Source organism: Strigops habroptila, chromosome 9, assembly GCF_004027225.2.
Source record: "Strigops habroptila isolate Jane chromosome 9, bStrHab1.2.pri, whole genome shotgun sequence".
Lineage (NCBI taxonomy): Eukaryota > Metazoa > Chordata > Aves > Psittaciformes > Psittacidae > Strigops > Strigops habroptila.
In genome coordinates this window covers 351,987-370,081 of record NC_044285.2, presented here as the reverse complement: position 1 = coordinate 370,081, position 18,095 = coordinate 351,987, and the positions used below count along the sequence as shown (strand labels likewise).

Below are 18,095 nucleotides of genomic sequence, written 5' to 3'. Positions count from 1 at the left end.
CAACCTGCTCTAGTGGAAGGTGTCCCTGCCCGTGGCAGGGGGTTGGAGCTGGATGAGCTTTAAGGTCCCTTCAAACCAAACTGCTCTGTGGTTCTATGATTCTTCACTCTCAGGAAAGACAGGACCATGACAGTGAACTGTTGGAAGCACAGGAAGCGCAGGCAGGGGGGTTGGAAGTGCAGGCAGGGGTCTGGAAGCGCAGGCAGGACCATTGCCTGTGGCTGGCAGCAGGCCAGGTCAAGCTGATGGATGAACAGACACAAAGGCCCCGGCGCTGCCCGCAGCAAAGGTGGCTGCTCGCCTGCCCTGGATTTCCCTTTGTGCCTCCTGCCACAGAGCCTGGTTCTTTGTGCTGCTGAGAACAACCCCTGGGCCTGAGGAGGGAGGTGGCCTGCGGAAAGGGCTGTCACCAGGCAGGACATGGGACCTGTCCCCTGGAGCTGGCGCGGGCAGAGGGGCCTGGCAGGAGGCTGCGTCCCCAGCACCCCACATGGCACCCGTCCTGCAGCGCTTCGGCGCAGCCCCTGCAGCCAGACAAAGGCGGCACAGAGCAGAGCCTGAAACCAGAGCCCTTTATTTGTGTCCAGCAGCGCAGAGGGAGGAAGAGGCCGGGGCAGGGAGGGAAAGGGGGGGGAAAAGGGAGCAGGCCCCAAGCATGGTCAGCGCCCTGTGCAGCCATGAGGGGACAGCCCTGCTGCCAGGACAGCACATCCACAGTGCCCCTTGGGTCACTGCTCAGAGCAGTGAGTTATTGCTTGGAGAAACGGATCCACGTGTGGGTTATCGCTTGGAGAAACGGATCCACGTGTGGGTTATCGCTTGGAGAAACGGATCCACGTGTGGGTTATCGCTTGGAGAAACGGATCCACGTGTGGGTTATCGCTTGGAGAAACGGATCCACGTGTGGGTTATCGCTTGGAGAAACGGATCCACGTGTGGGTTATCGCTTGGAGAAACGGATCCACGTGTGGGTTATTGCTTGGAGAAATGGATCCACGTGTGGGTTATTGCTTGGAGAAACGGATCCACGTGTGGGTTATTGCTTGGAGAAACGGATCCACGTGTGGGTTATTGCTTGGAGAAACGGATCCACGTGTGGGTTATTGCTTGGAGAAACGGATCCATGTCCCCGGGCAGGGGCTTGGTGAGGAGAGGCAGCTCCCTGCCTGCTGCTGAAGGCACGAATTGGTACTGAGAGCAGAGAGGGGGCCCCAGCCAGCAGCACCCCACCAGAGCTGCCCTTGGTTTGCATAAGGAATTAAAATGCGATCCTGGGAGAGCAGAGGGGCTGCCGGGAAGGCAGCACCTTCCAGAGCCACCTTTGAACGGGAGCAGGAGGGCATCCTGCCTAAGGCACTGTGCGGCACTGCGGGGCAGGTGAGGAGCCGGGGGGGCCTCTGGGTGCTGCCGCTGGAAGAGGAAACGTCTGAGACCACGAGGAGCTGCAAGAGCAGGAGGAGCAGTTCTGCTGGAGAACCACAGGGCGCTCACAGGACGATCTTGAAGGAGCTGCAAGAGACACGACAGGTTCTGCACCTCTTCCCTGGGGCACATGCAAATGGTTTGTGAGTACCCAGTGCTATGGGACGCAGCATTACCCTGCATGGGATGCAGCTCTGCTGCTATGGGAGACCTCTACAGGGTGGCGTTGTCCTGCAGCCACCAAGAGCTCTGCCCCAGCGCCAGCACAGCGATGGGGGCAGGTGAACCCCCAGGACAAGCTGTGCTGTTGCAGGCACTGTACCTGGCAAAGTCCGGGGAGCGGGAGACGACGTGCTGGAACTCGGAGAGGTTGATGGTGCCATCCTTGTCGATGTCAGACTCCTCCAGGATCTGAAAGGAGAGGGAAAGGTGAGTGGTGACCTCTGTGTGGCTGGGACCATGCAGTGGGTTCCAGCCTCATGGTCCTCACGTTTTGGATGAGCTGCTCCATCTCCGCAGTGCTCAGCCGGGACTCCTCCCCTTGTCCCGTCAGACAGTTCACAAGCTTCTCCAGGTCCTTTCTGTCCAGAGTCCCATCGTCATCAAAGTCTTTAGGGAGAGGGAAGTTATGTTTTGGCAGGGCCACAGCGACCCCAGAGAGCCGTGAGGAAAGGGGCTGGCTGCCTCAGGACATGCTGCACCTCTTGGTGCACAGCATCGCACCAAACCAGCAGCTCCCACAGGAGTTCCTAAAGCCCTCTGGGATTCATCCCTGACCCCCCTATCATGAAGTGTGTGGATCCCAGGACCCAGCGCCCGTCCCCAGCCTCACCAAAGATGCGGAAGGCGTAGTGAGATTTGATGTCCGAGGTAGCGGAGTCGCTGAAGACGCTCAGCATATCGAGGAAGTCTTCAAAAGACATGCTGTCGTCCCCATCATCCGAGGTGGAGAACACGTGGCAGATCCGGTGCTGGAAGGGGTTTGCCTGCAGCACGGGTACGGCTCAGAGCACGGCTGGGCTGGTTCCACCGTGGCAGACACCGGCCACAGGCTGGTGCCAACCCCACTGTGCCTCCCAGGAGCAGCCCCGCGCAGCAGGGATCTCCGGGCTCCTCCATGGCGTGGTGGGACGAGGAAGCTGGGTGTTGGCACAGCAAGTGAACAGCTTCCCCGTGGCTGCTGGAGCAGCACACCCAGGGCAGCGCCCGGCACCGTGGCGAGTAAACAGGGCCCTACCCAAACCCACCCAGCCCCAGGACACAGCGGCGCGTCCCGCTGCCTGCCCAGCACCGTACCCGCAGCTCCGGCAGCGTCAGGATGCGGCTCTTGGGAACGCGCGCGGAGCAGGCATTTTCCCTCTCCTCCTTTGGCAACAGTTCACTGAACCTCTTGTAGGCACTTGAAGAGGCAAGAACAAGAGCCGCTCTGTGGCAGGAGGCAGCCCTCTGGGCACGGGCAGCGCGGGCAGCAGTTCCCAGCGCTGCGCAGCGGCTGACAGCCCGTTTCCCACAGCCCCTGCCAGCGCTGCAGAGCGGCATGGGCAGGATCCGGCCAGGGTGGTCCTGTAGCAGCCACGTCGCCACGCCAGCTCCTGGCACCTCAAAGGCCGGTAGCGGGGCGAGGGGCCGGCCCTGGTGCCTGCCCAACCAGGACTTCCAGGAGGGAAGAGCAGTTTCCCGGCAGGGCACGGCCAGCGCCCCGCTCTGCAGGGTGGCACCAGACAGACCTTTGCCCCATGAAGCCGGGCTGGCGGGGAAAGGCCCAGCCGGGGCCCGGCTCCTCCCGGCTCCCGCGGGGCCTCGAGTGGCCGCTCGTCGGGCGGGCAGCCCCGCGGCAGAGACGAGCCCCTCGGTCCCGCAGCGCTGGCCCCGCTCCCCGCCCCGCGGTAGTTACTCACAGCAGGATCTCCTGCTTGCTCAGGAACGTCAGCTCCTGCGGGGAGAGCGCGGGTTAGCGCCGGGCCGGGGGCTCGGCCCCGGGGCACCGTCCGCCACGGCAGAGCCCGCGCCCGGTGCCGGTGTCCGTACCTGGTACTCGCCCAGCGCCTCCCGCGGCAGCAAGCTGGCCGAGCCCCCCATGGCTGCCCGCACCGCTTCCGCCGCGCACGTCACTCTGCCGCTCCCGTGGCAAAGCCCTGCCCCGTGGCCTCAAGCCCCGCCCCCGCGCACCGGCGGCGATGGCGGCGGCGGACGAGGAGCAGGGCCCCGGGGAACCGGACGAACCGGGCCCCGAGGAGTTTGTGTACGGGGAGGAGGACTTCGTCGTGCAGGCAGCCGGCTGGGAGGCCGAACCGGACTCCGCGCTGTCCCGCTTCGACCGGGCGCTGCTGGACAGCTGGACCGACAGGATGGAGCGCGGCTTCTTTCGGTACCAGCTGGGGCCGCTGCCCACTCGCGTCCTGCCCGGCCCCATGCGCCTGGTGGCCCAGCTCAACGTCCAGCGCAGCACCGAGCGCCGGCCGCCGCAGCTGGTGCAGAGCCTCCGGCAGCCCTTCGACCCCCGAGCCTTCAACTTCACGCGGCTGCGGCGCGGCGAGGTGCTGCTCCGGCTGCGCGGGGCCGGCCCCGCCGCCCGCGACCCGCTGCTGGTGGCCATCAACGCCAGCCCGCTGGAGCGCGGCCACGTCCTGCTGCTGCCGGAGCCGGCGCGGCGGCTGCCGCAGGCGCTCACGGCGCCGGCGCTGCACGGGGCGCTGGAGGCCGCGTTCCTCAGCGCGCACCCGGGCTTCCGCGTGGGCTTCAACGGGCTGGGCGGCCGCGCCTCCGTGAACCACCTGCACCTCCACGGCTTCTACCTGCCACGGCCGCTGCTGGTGGAGACGGCGCCGGCCGAGCCGCTCTGCCGCGGCCTCAGCCTCCTGCGCGCCGTCCCCGCGCCCGCCTTCCTCTTCTACGCGGCGGGTCCCGCGGCGCTGCCGGCGCTGTGCCGAGACGCGTGCCGGGCCGCGGAGCACCTGGCGGCCGCGGGCCTGGCCTGCAACATCTTCGCGACGCGGGGCGAGGCGCCGGAGGGCGGCGGGGCCGGGCGCGGGCTGCGGGTGCTGCTGTGGGCGCGGCGGCCCAGCTTCGGCGGCGCGGCGGGCGCGGGCCTGGAGGTGGCGCTGTGCGAGCTGGCGGGGTACCTGCCGCTGCCCGCTGCGCCGCTCTTCCAGCGCATCACCGAGCAGGAGGCGCTGGGCGCCATCCGCCAGCACCTGCTGCCGGAGCCCGAGCTGCTGAGCCTCGGCCGGGATCTGGCGCGGCTCCTGCAGGGCTGACCGGCGCCGGCGGAGGACTGCGCGCCAACGGCCGCGGGGGCGCTCTGCCCGGCGGCGCCCCGCGTCTCTACGCTTCGGGGAGGGGGCGTCGCGACGCTGTCGCCATGGCAACGGGGCGGCCGCCGGCAGCGGGCGCGATGGAGCCCGGCGGCGGGGGGCAGAGCGCGGCCCCGGCAGCGCCCCCGGGCGGGCGGGGCTCGGCCCCCGGCATCCCCGACCCCGAGCGGCGGCGGAGGCGGAGGAAGCGCAGGCGAGTGCGGCGGGAGGGCGGGCGCCGGCCTGTGTGTCTGCCGTTACCGTGGGGCGGCGCTGCCCCGGAGCCCCGGCCTGCCTGCACACCCCCCGGGGCCGCCTCCGGGGACCTTCCGAACCGCAATAAACGCTCTTCCCCTGAAACCGTCCCGGTAATCCCGACCCTGCCGCGCCCGAGGGCGGTCCCGTGGTTAGGACCCTCTTTGCCGCGCTGGCTCCGGTCACGTTTCCCGTCAGCCCCGCGGCCGTTAGCCCGGGCTCTGTGCGTGTGTGATGCGCGAACGTCCGTCCCGCCGGGGCCCGGGGCGGCGCCGCGGTTCCTCACTGAGCAGCTCTTCTGTGGTCTCTCAATTGCAGTGTTCCAGCCATCAACCTGACCACCTGCAGGTACGAGAGCGGTAAGTCCGGGGCGCTGCAGGACGTCCCTTGGGTGCCACCGACAGCGAGGGAGAAGGGCTGGTGCCGAATCCTCACCCCACACTCGCTTTGGTTTAAATATTCATCGGTTGCAAGTGACCTGGGCCCGTGTGAGATGTGGGGTGTTGCACCCCCTGGACCGAGGTGCCCTGCTTTTGCCGTAAATCTACTAAAATTGGTGACAAGGAATCATGGAATCCCAGAATTCCCAGGTTGAAGGGACCTCAAGGACCATCTGGTCCAACCTTTCCAGGCACAGCATGACCCAGACTGGATCTCCCAGCACCCTGTCCAGCCCAATCTTAACAGCATCCAGTGCTGGGGAGTCACCACTTCCCTGGAGAGATTATTCCAGTGACAAGGGTTTAGTTAGGGGCAGTTACAATGCAAGACCAGTACCTGTGCTTCCGTTAAACATAAAGCCAGTGATGGAACAGGCAGGATCGGTTCCTGGAGCTTCTCCCTGTGCTATCTGCTTCCAGTGACATGCTACAAGGAGCTGGTCCCCTCCTGCCCTGCTCCTCTTCACTGCCACAAGCTCTATCTTAACATCCATCAAATGCCAGGAGCCTGTTATTAGCCGGTTTGCTAATGACTGTTCTCACTGTGTGACCACTTTGTTGAAGGTCACAGCATGAGGAACAGAGTTTTTTAAGCAGCAGGACAGGCGCTGCACGTTTCACCTGGGTCCATGCTGGGGCAGTTTGGTGGCGGGAGGCAGATGGGACCCGCAGCAGGAGGTGGTTGGCAGGAACCAGAACCATTTCACAACGGTTCCTGGCGTGCAGCGACCTTCATCAACTCCCCAGCCCCGCGAGAGGCCCGATTCAGCACTGGGGCTAACACAGACCTTCTGCTGCAGGGCTTGTGTGTTCTGCTGCTGGTTTGCTTTTGATTTCAAAGACCAAACTCATGCCTTCAGAAGGCTCGTGTCTGCCCATGTGGTGTCAGACCCATGGTGGATTCAAGCCTGCTGTAGTTCAGGAGGGACCCCGAGCACATGGGCTTAGAGGGCTGATGGCTCCCCATGCACCTGCAGCCAGGGGCTGGGCTGGGTTTCGGCAGGTAACACTTGTGTCCTGGACACCTCCCAAGGGTCCCGCCGGTGCCCTGCATCTCAGAGGGGAACTGCAGCTGCAGAGGTTGGCTCCACACTCTAGCCCTGGTTCCCGTGGGGATTTAACAGACTCTGGTACTTAGATCGTCTGCCCGGCCCTTGTCACCTGCTTGCTTTGGTACAGTGCGGCGGGCAGCACGGTGCTGCGGGCTGAGAGAGGTGGGAGAAAATGAGGAGTGGACAGTGTATTGGACGGACAACTCGGTCTCCTTGGAGCGTGTCATGGAAATGAAGCGCTTTCAGGTAACTGCCCCCATGGAAAGGCAGGAATTGCCCAGGAAGGAGGGTGAGATGGGGGCTGTTAATGGAACAGTGCCCACACCAGCGCCTGGGCCCCCTTCTCTGCGCTGGTTCCGGACATTCACAAGCCTTTACTGCCGTTGTGCCTCTGGTACGGTGCCATCAGCAGCGCTCAGGCAGTTAGTGGTGTGAACTGGAAAGTTGCCAGCCCCTTTAATGTAGCATGAAATAAATGGTTATGATGACAAACGGCTCCTTCCTGAAGCTGTGATGTTCGAGGGTGGGAGAGCTTCAGGGCTGAGATGGAGGGAGCAGATAAATCACACTGGTGAAGCTCAGATAAAGCGGTTGCAGCGTAACCTTCTCCCTCAGCAGTGGGTCAAGGCACCCGCAGCCCATCTCCCTGTGCTGCCACTGGTTTTCCACACACCAGCTTTCCTTGGCCTCCAGGAGGATCCCTGCTCTTCCTGTGCTGATCCTGGGTTTTGTCTGCGCCTCTTCCAGAAAATCAACCACTTCCCAGGCATGATCGAGATCTGCCGTAAGGACTTGCTGGCTCGGAACCTCAACCGCATGCTCAAGCTCTTCCCCAAGGAGTACAAGATATTCCCTCGCACTTGGTGCCTGCCAGCAGAGTGAGTGACGCACCGTAGTGCAGCTGAGAGCAGGGGCATGGAACTGGGAGGTGGGAACCTCCCTCTTCGCTGCGCAGCCGGGGCTGGGATCAGGCCTCACTGCACTCCCATGTCTTGGTCCAGGCATTCATAACCTCCCCTGGCACTGAAGGGGGTGTTGAGACACGTTTCTCCTTTGGCACATCTTTAATTCCTATTGGAATTAGCCCAGGAAGGGCACGGGACAGTGCATGAGGCGCTTCCACCCCACTGGCAGTGATGACCATCTTCACAGCTCCTGCAGCTCCACCACCCTCTGCAGTGGTGGGGATAGGGGAGAGGGCTGATGCTGATACACACACGGGTAGATATAAACCATCACCGAATCACTGGGCTTTGGGGCAGAGGCTGGGCTTCTCTGGCCATGTATAGGCAAGCAATGACAGCTGCAGCTGAAAGAGAACAAAGAGCACCCAAGTTCTGGTGACTGTAAGGAGACGAGGCTCCCGTTCTTAGACAGGTTTTATTCTTACCATTTCCTGCAGCCCCCAGGGCGGGGCTCCCATCACCCCTCTGTAGCTGAGCTCTCCTCATGGGTAGAGCAATTTTAGTACTCATCCTAAAGCACCTTTGCTGAAATATCAGCTTTGGAGATCAGTGTTTGGCTGCGTTGTGCTAACGGTGTGTGGTGTCCAGGAAGGCACTTGCTGTGTCCTCTCAGCATGCCCATGTCTGGAGAAGACAGACCGAATTCTCTCATCTTTCCAGGCTGCGTTTCCTGGACTTGGATTGCTCTTGGGACTGTCTGGGGGTTTGCCCTGTTTATCTCTCTCTTTCCCCAGTTGTGGTGCCCACTAGAGAGGTGGTGTTTCTCCACCTACAGCAAAATAGCCAATTGACCTGTGGGCTCGACCCCTCAAAGCCCCGTGCTCCCACTGGAGCTGCTCTGAAGATGAGCCACGTAACATGACGGGTGCACCCAGCTCTGGTTAGAGCATTCTGGCTCTCTCTGTGTCGGCAGAGCTAAAATCTTCCTGGCTCCTGCTTGCACAGCGGCCACCGCTTCCTCCGACCCTCCCGGCAGAGGGGGAGATGTGCACAAGTAACTGGTGGAACCAGGAGAGCTGTGTCAGGTCACGCACGGACCAGCTCGTGCAGGTCAGGAATAGGTGTGCTATCCCTCTGCTGCGGGAGTTGGCTCGGTACCAGCCTGCAGCACCATAGTCTGAGCACCCAAGTGTCACCAGAGTTCAGAGGCTGGTGGTTGCAGCCGGTCACAGCTGCCCCTTCCTTGCACAGCTACGGAGACTTCCGGGCCTATGGATGTGTGAGGAAAAAGCGAGCGTTCATCTGCAAGCCAGAGAGCGGCTGCCAAGGGAAGGGGATCTTCATTACCCATAACCCCGAGGACATCAAGCATGGGGAGCACATGATCTGTCAGCAGTACGTCTCTAAGGTAATGGGATAGTCTCGAAATGCAGCCCCCTCAACTCTTCCTGCATCCTGCAACCTCCTTGTGTCCTCTGCCCTCCCTCATCCCTGTTTCCCCCCGGGGCAGAGGCACAGTGAAACCTGGCGCTGCCCTTTCTCCTGCTGCCGAGCTGCCGAGGAGCAGCCAGCCTGGCAACACCGCTTCATCCCACACGTGCTCCTGCCTTTCCTCTCGCAGCCTTTCCTCATTGATGGCTTTAAATTTGACATGCGCATCTACGTGCTGGTCACGTCCTGTGACCCGCTGAGGATTTTTGCCTACAACGAGGGGCTGGTCCGGTTTGCCACCATGAGGTACATTGATCCCAGCAGCAGAAAACTGGTAAAAAAGGGAAGTTCCCAAAGAACTCACACAGCATCTGTAAGTATTAGTCCCCAGTGTGTCCTAGGGGCACTGCAGACCTTGGAAAGGCAGGGACTGGTGGGTTCCACGGGACCCAGCTTTCTTCTTCCCTGTTCTCCCCACCCTGTACCTACTCTTCCTCACATGAGATATTTCAGGTGGCTGAAGCAGATCTGCTCCCAGGCCCCAAGCTTGGGCTGTTTACTGTCATTATCACAGAATCTTGGAGTTGTTTTATTTGGAAGGAACCTTGGGAGGTTTCACGTCCAAACCTCCTGCTCAAAACTGGGTCAACAATAAATTCATTTCTGGTTTCTTGGGGGTTCACCCAGTCAGGTGTTGAAAACCTGCAAGGACAGAGGCCCCACGGTGTCTGGGCAATGCTCCTACTACCTCTTGCCTTTATGAGCATCCTCGAGCCTGCACCATTCCCCATCTGCCTGGGCTTTGGGTGGAAAACAGGGGCCTGGGGATTATCTGGTGGTACTGGAACAGCCTAGGAGAGAGGGGAGGGGAACTGGCACAGCAAGGTGCAGGCTGTAGCCATGCCCATCTCCAGGGGTGTGTAACCCATAAAATCCCAGCAGGAGGAGGACTGTGGTGTTGGATAGCTGTGCACAGTCACGGGCTGCCTGCCTGCTTGTCCCAGAGCTGCATGTGCACATGCTCCCTCGCCCCGGCACATGCACGTCCCGGCAAGTCTCTTGCTCTAGGGGAACAAAGAACCTGCAGAGACGTGCTGCAGCTTCTGCCCCAAGAGTCCCTGTTCAGCAGCGGGGCCGCGGCTGTGATGGTGCCTGTGGGGCTGAGGGACAAGGACAGAGGAGCAGAGGGGGCAGAGCTCTCTTGGCTCTGACTCCTGCCAGGGAGGGCATCACCACACAGAGCGTGAGAAGTGGTGCTTGGCGAGTGCCCCCAGGCTGTTCCTACTGACGTGCTGTGGTTCAGAGTGAACGAAAGTCTCTTGCGGTTCCTCTCCCAGGATGATATCTGCATGCACTTGACCAATTATGCTATCAACAAGCGTAACGAGAACTTCATCCAGCATGACACCATGGGCAGTAAGAGGTATTGTCACGTCCAGGTTCCACCCTGCCACATCCTGCAGGAAAGCTGCATTTGGGACACTCCTTTACCTCCGTCTTCCTTGGAGCAAACGTGGTACCGCAGGTCAACTCTTACCATCTCCTGTCCTCCCCACAGGAAACTGTCCACCCTGAATGCCTGGATGACGGAAAACAGCTACAACACAACAAAGCTCTGGGAAGACGTGGAAGATATTATCATAAAGACTCTTATTTCAGCTCACCCTGTTTTGAAGCACAATTACCAAAGCTGCTTCCCGAACCATACCTCTGGCTGTGCCTGCTTTGAGATACTGGGGTTTGATATTTTGCTGGACAGAAAGTTGAAGCCGTGGCTGCTGGAGGTGAGGAGGAGCCTCTGCTGTGGGAGCTGGGCTGGGGCAGGGGTGGGATGAACCGGATTTGTCTGAGTAAAAAGGGCCACCTCATTCACAAAACTAAACGGGCTACAAAGGCCAGTAGCCAAGTAACTGCTGTGAGCTAAGCGGGATCTAAGAGCCCCTTCACTGTACACCCTCTCTCCCAGCAGGGAGTTTCCTGGACTTCAGGACTCCTTGACCTGTAACAGCATCCTGAATTTAGACCCATGTAGCATCCCAAATGTAGTCCCACGGGGTGTGGGATCTGAACAACCTGCCGTACAGATGGCAGCTCTGTTGCTGCCAGAGGGAAGAACACCCATGGGAGGTGTGTGGAGGGGCTGGCTGGAGCTGGGAGCTGCCAGCTGAGATGAGCTGCTTGCTTTGGCAGGTGAACCACTCTCCCAGCTTCAGCACGGACTCTCGCCTAGACCAGGAGGTGAAGGATGCTCTTCTCTGTGATACCATCAACCTGATAAATGTGAATGCCTGTAACAAAAGGAAGGTGCTGGAGGAAGACAAGCAGCGGGTAAAAGAACGGCTCCTCCAGTCTCATCAGACTTCCCGTGTATCCAGGTATTGCTCTTGCCCACAGTTCTGCAGGCCCCTGGTGAGAAAAGATGGGCCATGGCAGAGCAGGATGAAACCAAGGCTGGCTGCCTCCAAGTTAAAGCTCCCAGAGCCCGTGGCACTGTAGACACTCTGAGATCTCCCAAGCCCTCTGCAGCGGGCAAGGAAGAGCCAGGGCTCCTCTCTGGGTGCTAGATCAGAGACACCGGGTGCTCTGGGCACTGTACAGGGTCATCCCCACTGCTTGGCCCATTGTTCAGTGCCAATGGGCAGTGCCAGCACCCCCTGTGACGCTCGCAGCATGGATCACATCACTGCCTGAAGGACCAAGAGCACACGGGGCCCTTCCCCAGACAGGGCTCCTTTCCCAGGGCTGAGGGTTTCCCCCCTTTTCTCTGTCTGCATGCCCTTTCACGAGGCTGTGGTAGATGAACCTGCTGCCTGGGCTTTTCCTGCCGCACAGGGGGAGGCAGGAACTCCCTCCAACTCCCGTTTCAGTTGGGAGACCTGAGGTAGCTGCGAGCTGGAGACTCTGAGCATGTCTTAGCCCTGTGCCCTGCTGCCCCTGCAGCATCTGCTGCCCCAAGCTCCCTGTGGGCAAGGAAAGCCCCAGCAGCGTGCGGGGTGGCGGGGTCAGCTTTAACAGAGCTCTTGTCGCTGGGTTGGTGGGTGAAGAGGCTGAGGGGCAGGGGGGGAGCCTGGGCAGCAGGGGAGAGAGCTGGAAGTGCTCCACTAGCACTCGCTGGGTAGAGGACAGCAAAGAGCGGGTTCTGCTGGTTCCCTGCACATGAAACAGGCTCCCAAGCGGGGGAAGATGCTCACACGGGCCCAGTCCCGCAGGCAGCGAGTGCCCGGGCGGTGCCGTGTCCCTTGGCAGGCGCGAGGAGCTGCAGAGCAGCCAGGAGGCCTGGCTGTGCCAGGCGCAGCAGTACGAGGACGCGCACCTCGGTGGGTACCGGCGCATCTACCCGGCCCACGGCACCGAGCGCTACGAGCTGTTCTTCAAGCAGAGCGGCTCCCTCTTCCAGGAAACAGCATCGTCCAAAGCGCGGGAGGAGTGCGCCAGGTACGCCCGCACGGGTGGCACGGAGCCCGCCTGCTCCCCTTCCCGTCTTGGGGGCAGCTCTGCTGCTCCACAGATGTGAGCGAGCTGCTGAGAGCTGGAAGGGAAGGGCACTGCACGAGCTGTGTCACCACAGCAGAGCGACTTCCCTTGAGAGCCAAATGCAATATTCCATTGACTTTTGGACTCTGGAGGCACCGTGTCACGAGGGTCCTTCACCCTTCTGGTGGGCACAGCCCAATTCAAGGGCATTTCTTACAGCAGTGAGCGTCTCCTGGCCCATTTCTTGGCACCTATTATGGTCTATTCACTACAGAACTCCTGACTGCAGGAAAATGTCCCCAATTGAAGGCTTCATAAAGAGCCTCTTGCTGTTATGGCTCTTACTGAACCACTAAGATTACTGACTCTTCTCTGGCAGGCAGCAACTGGAGGAAATTCGCCTGAAAAAGGAAAAGTTTGAAGCTGCTACCATGAAGAAGAAAACGGAGAGGAAGGAAGAGCTGCATGGAGAGTCAGCAGGGGACAAACCCCGGACCCGCAGTACCAGCACAGCTCCTTCAGCCCGCCTCACCTCCAGAAGCAGCAGGATATGGGATAGGAAGGTACCTTCCTTTTGTCTGTGGTGGTCCATGGGGCTCCCAAAGGCAGCAACGTGGCGCTGGGAACAGCATGAGGCCGTGAGTGTCTCCCATGGAGCAGAAGCACAACGTCCTCCTCATGCAGTGTGGAGAGTTGACAGCTTGTGCTGGGAGGTAGCCCCTGTAGTGGCTCCCATGGGGATTTTCATCCCACCATGCCCCAAGTCTGTACCTCTCCTCAGGGCTCAGAGCATCCAATGCCTTTGTCTCTCCTGTGCATTGCTTCACCTTCACTGTAACTCAGCTCTTCCATTCCCAAGGCTCAGCACATGCAGGTTGACTCCATGCAACCCCAGGATATTGTGGAAAATGAGGAGAAGAAAAGAGTAAATGCTCTGCTGCAGCGCGAGAACCTTATCCGAAGCCTGGGCATCATAGAGCAGCTCTCCCGCCTGCTCCCCGCAACTGAGACACCAGCCGACATGCAGAGGTCCTGCCCCGCTCACTGCAAGAGCCAGGTAACTGAAGATCACCCAGATCCCTCCTGCATGGCCAGCACAGGAGACAGCCATTCCCAGGAGGATGGTGGGGATGGATGGCAGGCATCGAGCATCCCTGGCTCAGTTAAATGAGATCCAACACAGTGTCTGGGTCCGTGGGGTTCTGTGCAGTTACTGACTCTGTCCCTTTTCAAATGGGTGTGCTGGAGGTGTTCCCATCACTACAGGGAGTCCCTGAGCACTCTTCCCCAGAAGATCCTGGTGTTCCAAAGAACAGACTGCAACAATACTGCCTTTTGGACACTGCTGTGTCCTGCACACAGCTAAGTGTGAGGGACATGGAGCTGCTGGAGCAAGTCCAGAGGAGGCCACGGAGCTGCTGCGAGGGCTGGAGCAGCTCTGCTCTGGAGCCAGGCTGAGAGAGCTGGGCTGGGGCAGCCTGGAGAAGAGAAGACTCCTGAAGGGGAGACCTTAGAGCAGCTCCAGTGCCTAAAGGGGCTCCAGGAAACCTGGAGAGGGGCTTTGGACAAGGGCCTGTAGGGACAGGCCAAGGGGAATGGCTTTAACCTGCCAGAGGGGAGATTGAGATGAGCTCTGAGGCAGAAGCTCTTCCCTGTGAGGGTGCTGAGGTGCTGGCACAGGTTGCCCAGAGAAGCTGTGGCTGCCCCATCCCTGGCAGTGTTCAAGGCCAGGTTGGACACAGGGGCTTGGAGCAACCTGCTCTAGTGGAAGGTGTCCCTGCCCCTGGCAGGGGTTGGAGCTGGATGAGCTTTAAGGTCCCTTCCAGCACAAACCAGTGTGGGATTCTAAAGGAGATCTCCGTGGCTGTCTCATAGTGAGTCTTGGCTATCGCATGATTCCCAAATCCAGCTGCCAGTCTGAAACCTGAGCAGGAGGAAGTCCCAAACCCACAGGTCATCTGTGGGCTCCATTAGGCTCCAGGGGCTGTTCTGGGGCACTGATTGTGACTGTCACCTGCTGTGTTGGGAAGGGCTGGTTCTGGAGCTGCAACTAATGAAAAACCTCGCATGGTCCATTGCCCATTGCAGCAGCACCATCTGCTTCCAGCAGGGCCGCCTCCTCCTCCTCCTGGCTGGAAGCGTGGCACTCAGGAGGCTGCCGACACACTCAGAGCACCAGAGCTGCAGAAATTATTCAGAACCTAGGAGTCTTCCAGGTTCTTCCAGGGGATTGGAAAGAGTCTGTTTAACTTACAAAAGAAGCCTAAGATGGGATTTGATCTGTAAGAACTGGGGCAGCTGTATTTCCTCTACCAGATGGAGCAGAATGGAACCCGAAACCCAAACGCTGCCTAAAACCTGGGTAGTTTTTTAGCAGAGAAGGATTATCTGGGGGTGGGTCAGGTCCTTCATCCCAAGTCTTCCCAGCCCGCTCCAGCTCTGGCCAGTCACGGGCAGGGACCGGGAGCCTCGGCGCTGCTGCAGGCGTGATTTGAGTCTGGGACGGTGATGGTGACGTGCCTGGGGACAGCACGCGAGGCGCTGCTTTGGCGAGTGCCTGTGGGTGACCAGAGAAGACGTCTCCTTCCCGTCTCTCCGGAGTAAGCGCGGCCGCTTTCCTTCCTTCCAGCCGCAGTGTCACCGGGATGCGCTGGGGGCCTTCGCGACGCTCGTCCCCTTCTCGCTCCTGGGACACCCGCTCCGGCCTCTGGGACAGCAGCACACGCACAGCCCCAGGGCTGAGGTGCAGCTGCCGCCCAGCCTGGGCTCGGGCTTCGCACCCGCCCTCTTGCTTCGAGGCAAGAGGATCCCCTACACGGCGCGGCAGAGCCTCCGGGCACCCAACAGGGGCTGGCTGCGGGGCCGGGCAGCATCGGCGGCAGCCGCCACCCGGCCCCGCACCGAGCCCGAGGCGCGGCAGGAGGGACGCCAGCAGCTCCCCGCTGCCAGAAGCAAGGCTGAAGCCTGTGAGTACGCGCCACCTTCCTCCAGCTCTGCGTGTCTGCACCGCGGAGGCTCCAATGAGGGAGCCGGGGCCACGGGCAGATGCTGTGGATGCTCCTGCGCTTGCCAGGGTGGGAGGAGCGGGTGGGCTGGATGGAGCTCAGAGCCCCTGGGGTGCTCGGGCCCTGCAAGGGGACACTGAGCTCTTCTCTGGGAACTGGTGACCACTGGGAGTCCCTGCCCGCGGCTGGCAGTGTCCCACTTGCAGGGGCAGGGAAGCAAGTGGTGGTTTCTCAGGACCAAGGGTTTATGTGCTGGGACGGGGGAGCATGAGAAGCTCCCACCACCTTCCCCCAGCCCTGCACGGCCTGGGCTGCCGTGCACCAGGGCCAAGCACCATGAGGGAGGGCAGGGGGCCGCCTGCCTGCACCCCACCTCTGCCTGTGCTGTTCCAGGTGAAGCTGGCAGGCTGTCCCTCAGCGCAGGCGGCTGGCACCCGGGGTCCCCGGCCAGCACCGGCAGGGACACAGGCAATGACGTCTTCGGCTGTGCTGCCATCCCGGAGCTGCCCGTCTCCCCGGCCTCGCACCGCGCCCGACCTTCGCTCGTTCGCAGAGTGAAAAGCACAGGTAACGGGGCAGAGGGGACCCCGCGCTCGGCTGGCGGACGGGGCTGGTTGTCTCCCCTCCACGGCTGGAGCCTGGGCCACGGCTCGGGTCCTGCCGCACGCCACGGGCAGCACCGACACCCCACTGCGGGCTCGCACCGTGCCCGTAACCAACGGGGCGGCCGGTCCGGCCATCCCGCCGGCCCCCGCTCCGCCCCCGGCGCCGTGCCCCGCCCGGTTCCCGTGCTCCGGTTCCCGGCCATGGCGGCGCTGCTGCGGCGCGGGCTGCGAGCGGCCGCGCTGCTCACCGGAACCCCGCGGCGGGCGGCGGCGGCGTGGCGGGGGGGGCCGGAGCCGCCGGACCCCGCAATGGAGGAGGCCGAGAGGTGCGGGGCGGCGGGACCGGGGCGGCGGGGCCGGGGCGCTCTCAACTCTCTTGTCAGGCCGCGGCGGCGGCGGGATCTGGGCAAGGAGCGCGGAGCCCCCGAGCGCACCCTGACGTGGTCGGCCATGGAGCAGATGCGGTGAGCGGCGGGGCCGGGCCCGGTGACCGCTCCCCGGTGACCGGCGCCCCGCTAACCGTGCTCGTGCCCGCAGGTTCCTGCGGCAGGAGCTGCCCGAGGAATGGCCGCTGGAGCGCCTAGCCCGGGGCTTCGGTGTCAGCCCCGACGTGGTGCGGCGGGTGCTGCGGAGCCGGGGCTGCCCCCCGCCGCACCGCCGCCTGCGGCAGGACCGGAAGGCACTGAACGCCGCCCCGGGATCGGCACCGGGCCCGGAAACCGGCCACGAGGTGCGCGCCCCCGACGGCACGCTGCTGTACCGGGTGCCGTGGGGCGGGCCGGGGCCCGGCGGGCTGTGAGCGGCCGCGGGGGCCCCGCCTCCCCCCGCGCCCGTTCCACCGCCCCGGCCATGGACTCCGACGCGGCGCGGCTGCTGGACGCGGCGGAATTTGCGGCCCAGAAGCACCGAGAGCAGCGGCGGAAGGACCCCGAGGGCACCCCCTTCATCAACCACCCCATCGGTGCGGAGACCCCCCGCGACTCCCCTGCCCTGGGCCCTGCAGAGCACCGGGGCGCGCCCCCGGCCGGGGCGGAGCCCCCGCGGCTGAACACGGGGTGGTTTTGGGGGTCAGCGCCGCGGGGGCTTCCCCCACACTCTGCCACTGCCTTGCCCTCTTGTCCACCCCTCCTTCCTTGTCCCTGTGCCCCGTCCCTGCAGCCCCCACATCTCCCCCTTGTCCCCGCGGCCCCCTCCGTCCCCACGACCCCCCTTGTCCTCACGGCCCCACGTTTTCATCCCTGCTTTGTCCCTACAGCTCCCCACTCGTTCCTACGGCTTTCCCCTGCCCCTGGTTTGTCCCTGTGGTCCCTGTCCCCATAGCCCCCCCGCCTGCCCAGCCCAGGACCTTCCTGCTCACCCGCAGCGCCCCTCAAGCCCCAGCCCAGTCTCCGGGTCCTCTTCGCTGCCCCACGCCCCCCATCACCCTGCTCTGCCCCGCAGCCGTCGCTCGGATCCTGGCCTGCGAGGCCGGCGTGACCGACATCGAGCTGCTGCAGGTGATGCCCGGTTCCCCCTCCCGTGTCCCCCGCCGCGGGGTCGGCCCCATCCCGATCCGCCCGTCCCCCCGCAGGCCGCTCTGCTGCACGACACGGTGGAGGACACGGACACCACGTTCGCGGAGCTGGAGGCGCGGTTCGGCAGCGCCGTGACGGGCCTGGTGCGGGAGGTGACAGACGATAAGGAGCTGCCGCGGGCCGAGCGCAAGCGGCTGCAGGTGGAGCGGGCGCCGGGCCGCAGCCCCCGCGCTAAGCTGCTGCAGCTGGCCGACAAGCTGCACAACCTGCGGGACATCGCCCGCTGCCCCCCGGCAGGTACGGGAGCACCGGGCCCGCTCCCCGGGGCTGCCCCGCTGCGGCGGGGGCTGTTCCGCTCCCCGCCGAGGGACGGACGGGTCCCCGGTCCAAGCGGGCGGCTCGGGGGGGGGTGTGTCCGGTGCCGGCGGAGCGGGACCCGGCGGCGCTGCGCGGCTCGTGACGCCGTCCCCGCGTGTGCCCGCAGGGTGGTCGCCGGAGCGCGTGCAGGAGTACTTCCGGTGGGCGGCGCAGGTGGTGTCCGGGCTGCGCGGGACGAGCCCCGCGCTGGAGGCGGCGCTGGAGCGGCTCTGGGGGGAGCGCGGGGCGGGGCCGGCGCTGGAGCCGGCACCGGGACCGGCACCGGGCACCGGGGGCCGTGCGGGGCGCGACAGCCAATAAACGTGCGCAGAGCTGATGTCC

The 18,095-nt window shown here is 63.0% G+C and overlaps 4 protein-coding genes across 6 annotated transcripts; 3 read left to right on the top strand and 1 right to left on the bottom strand.

Moving 5' to 3' along the window:
• Nucleotides 1–553: 553 nt before the first annotated feature.
• Nucleotides 554–4,474, bottom strand: CIB1 (calcium and integrin binding 1). The gene is made up of 7 exons (XM_030497863.1): nt 3,451–4,474; nt 3,321–3,355; nt 2,719–2,821; nt 2,255–2,408; nt 1,913–2,031; nt 1,745–1,833; nt 554–1,509 (listed from the first exon to the last, which is right to left on the bottom strand). Exons 1-7 carry the CDS (start codon nt 3,499–3,501, stop codon nt 1,488–1,490), a joined length of 573 nt encoding a protein of 190 aa, XP_030353723.1. The 5' UTR covers nt 3,502–4,474; the 3' UTR covers nt 554–1,487.
• Nucleotides 3,567–6,954, top strand: GDPGP1 (GDP-D-glucose phosphorylase 1). The gene has a single exon (XM_030497860.1). The coding sequence runs from the start codon at nt 3,600–3,602 to the stop codon at nt 4,677–4,679; it is 1,080 nt and encodes a 359-aa protein (XP_030353720.1). The 5' UTR covers nt 3,567–3,599; the 3' UTR covers nt 4,680–6,954.
• TTLL6 (tubulin tyrosine ligase like 6) lies at nt 6,630–13,455 on the top strand. 2 transcript variants are annotated; one of them, XM_030497849.1, is made up of 10 exons: nt 6,630–6,708; nt 7,210–7,340; nt 8,619–8,775; nt 8,878–9,171; nt 10,136–10,221; nt 10,357–10,582; nt 10,989–11,173; nt 11,964–12,233; nt 12,652–12,835; nt 13,132–13,455. In XM_030497849.1, the coding sequence occupies exons 1-10, from the start codon at nt 6,688–6,690 to the stop codon at nt 13,441–13,443; spliced, it is 1,866 nt and encodes a 621-aa protein (XP_030353709.1). In that variant the 5' UTR covers nt 6,630–6,687; the 3' UTR covers nt 13,444–13,455. The 2 variants fall into 2 exon arrangements, with proteins under 2 accessions (XP_030353709.1, XP_030353710.1); XM_030497850.1 differs by lacking the exon at nt 13,132–13,455 and having other exon boundaries at nt 11,964–12,115; nt 12,196–12,233; nt 12,652–12,795.
• Nucleotides 13,456–15,374: 1,919 nt separating this feature from the next.
• HDDC3 (HD domain containing 3) lies at nt 15,375–18,090 on the top strand. 2 transcript variants are annotated; one of them, XM_030497862.1, is made up of 6 exons: nt 15,375–15,844; nt 16,266–16,346; nt 16,420–16,843; nt 17,323–17,378; nt 17,453–17,693; nt 17,881–18,090. In XM_030497862.1, exons 3-6 carry the CDS (start codon nt 16,447–16,449, stop codon nt 18,072–18,074), a joined length of 888 nt encoding a protein of 295 aa, XP_030353722.1. In that variant the 5' UTR covers nt 15,375–15,844; nt 16,266–16,346; nt 16,420–16,446; the 3' UTR covers nt 18,075–18,090. The 2 variants fall into 2 exon arrangements, with proteins under 2 accessions (XP_030353722.1, XP_030353721.1); XM_030497861.1 differs by lacking the exon at nt 15,375–15,844 and having other exon boundaries at nt 16,056–16,346.
• The last annotated feature ends 5 nt before the right edge of the window (nt 18,091–18,095 follow it).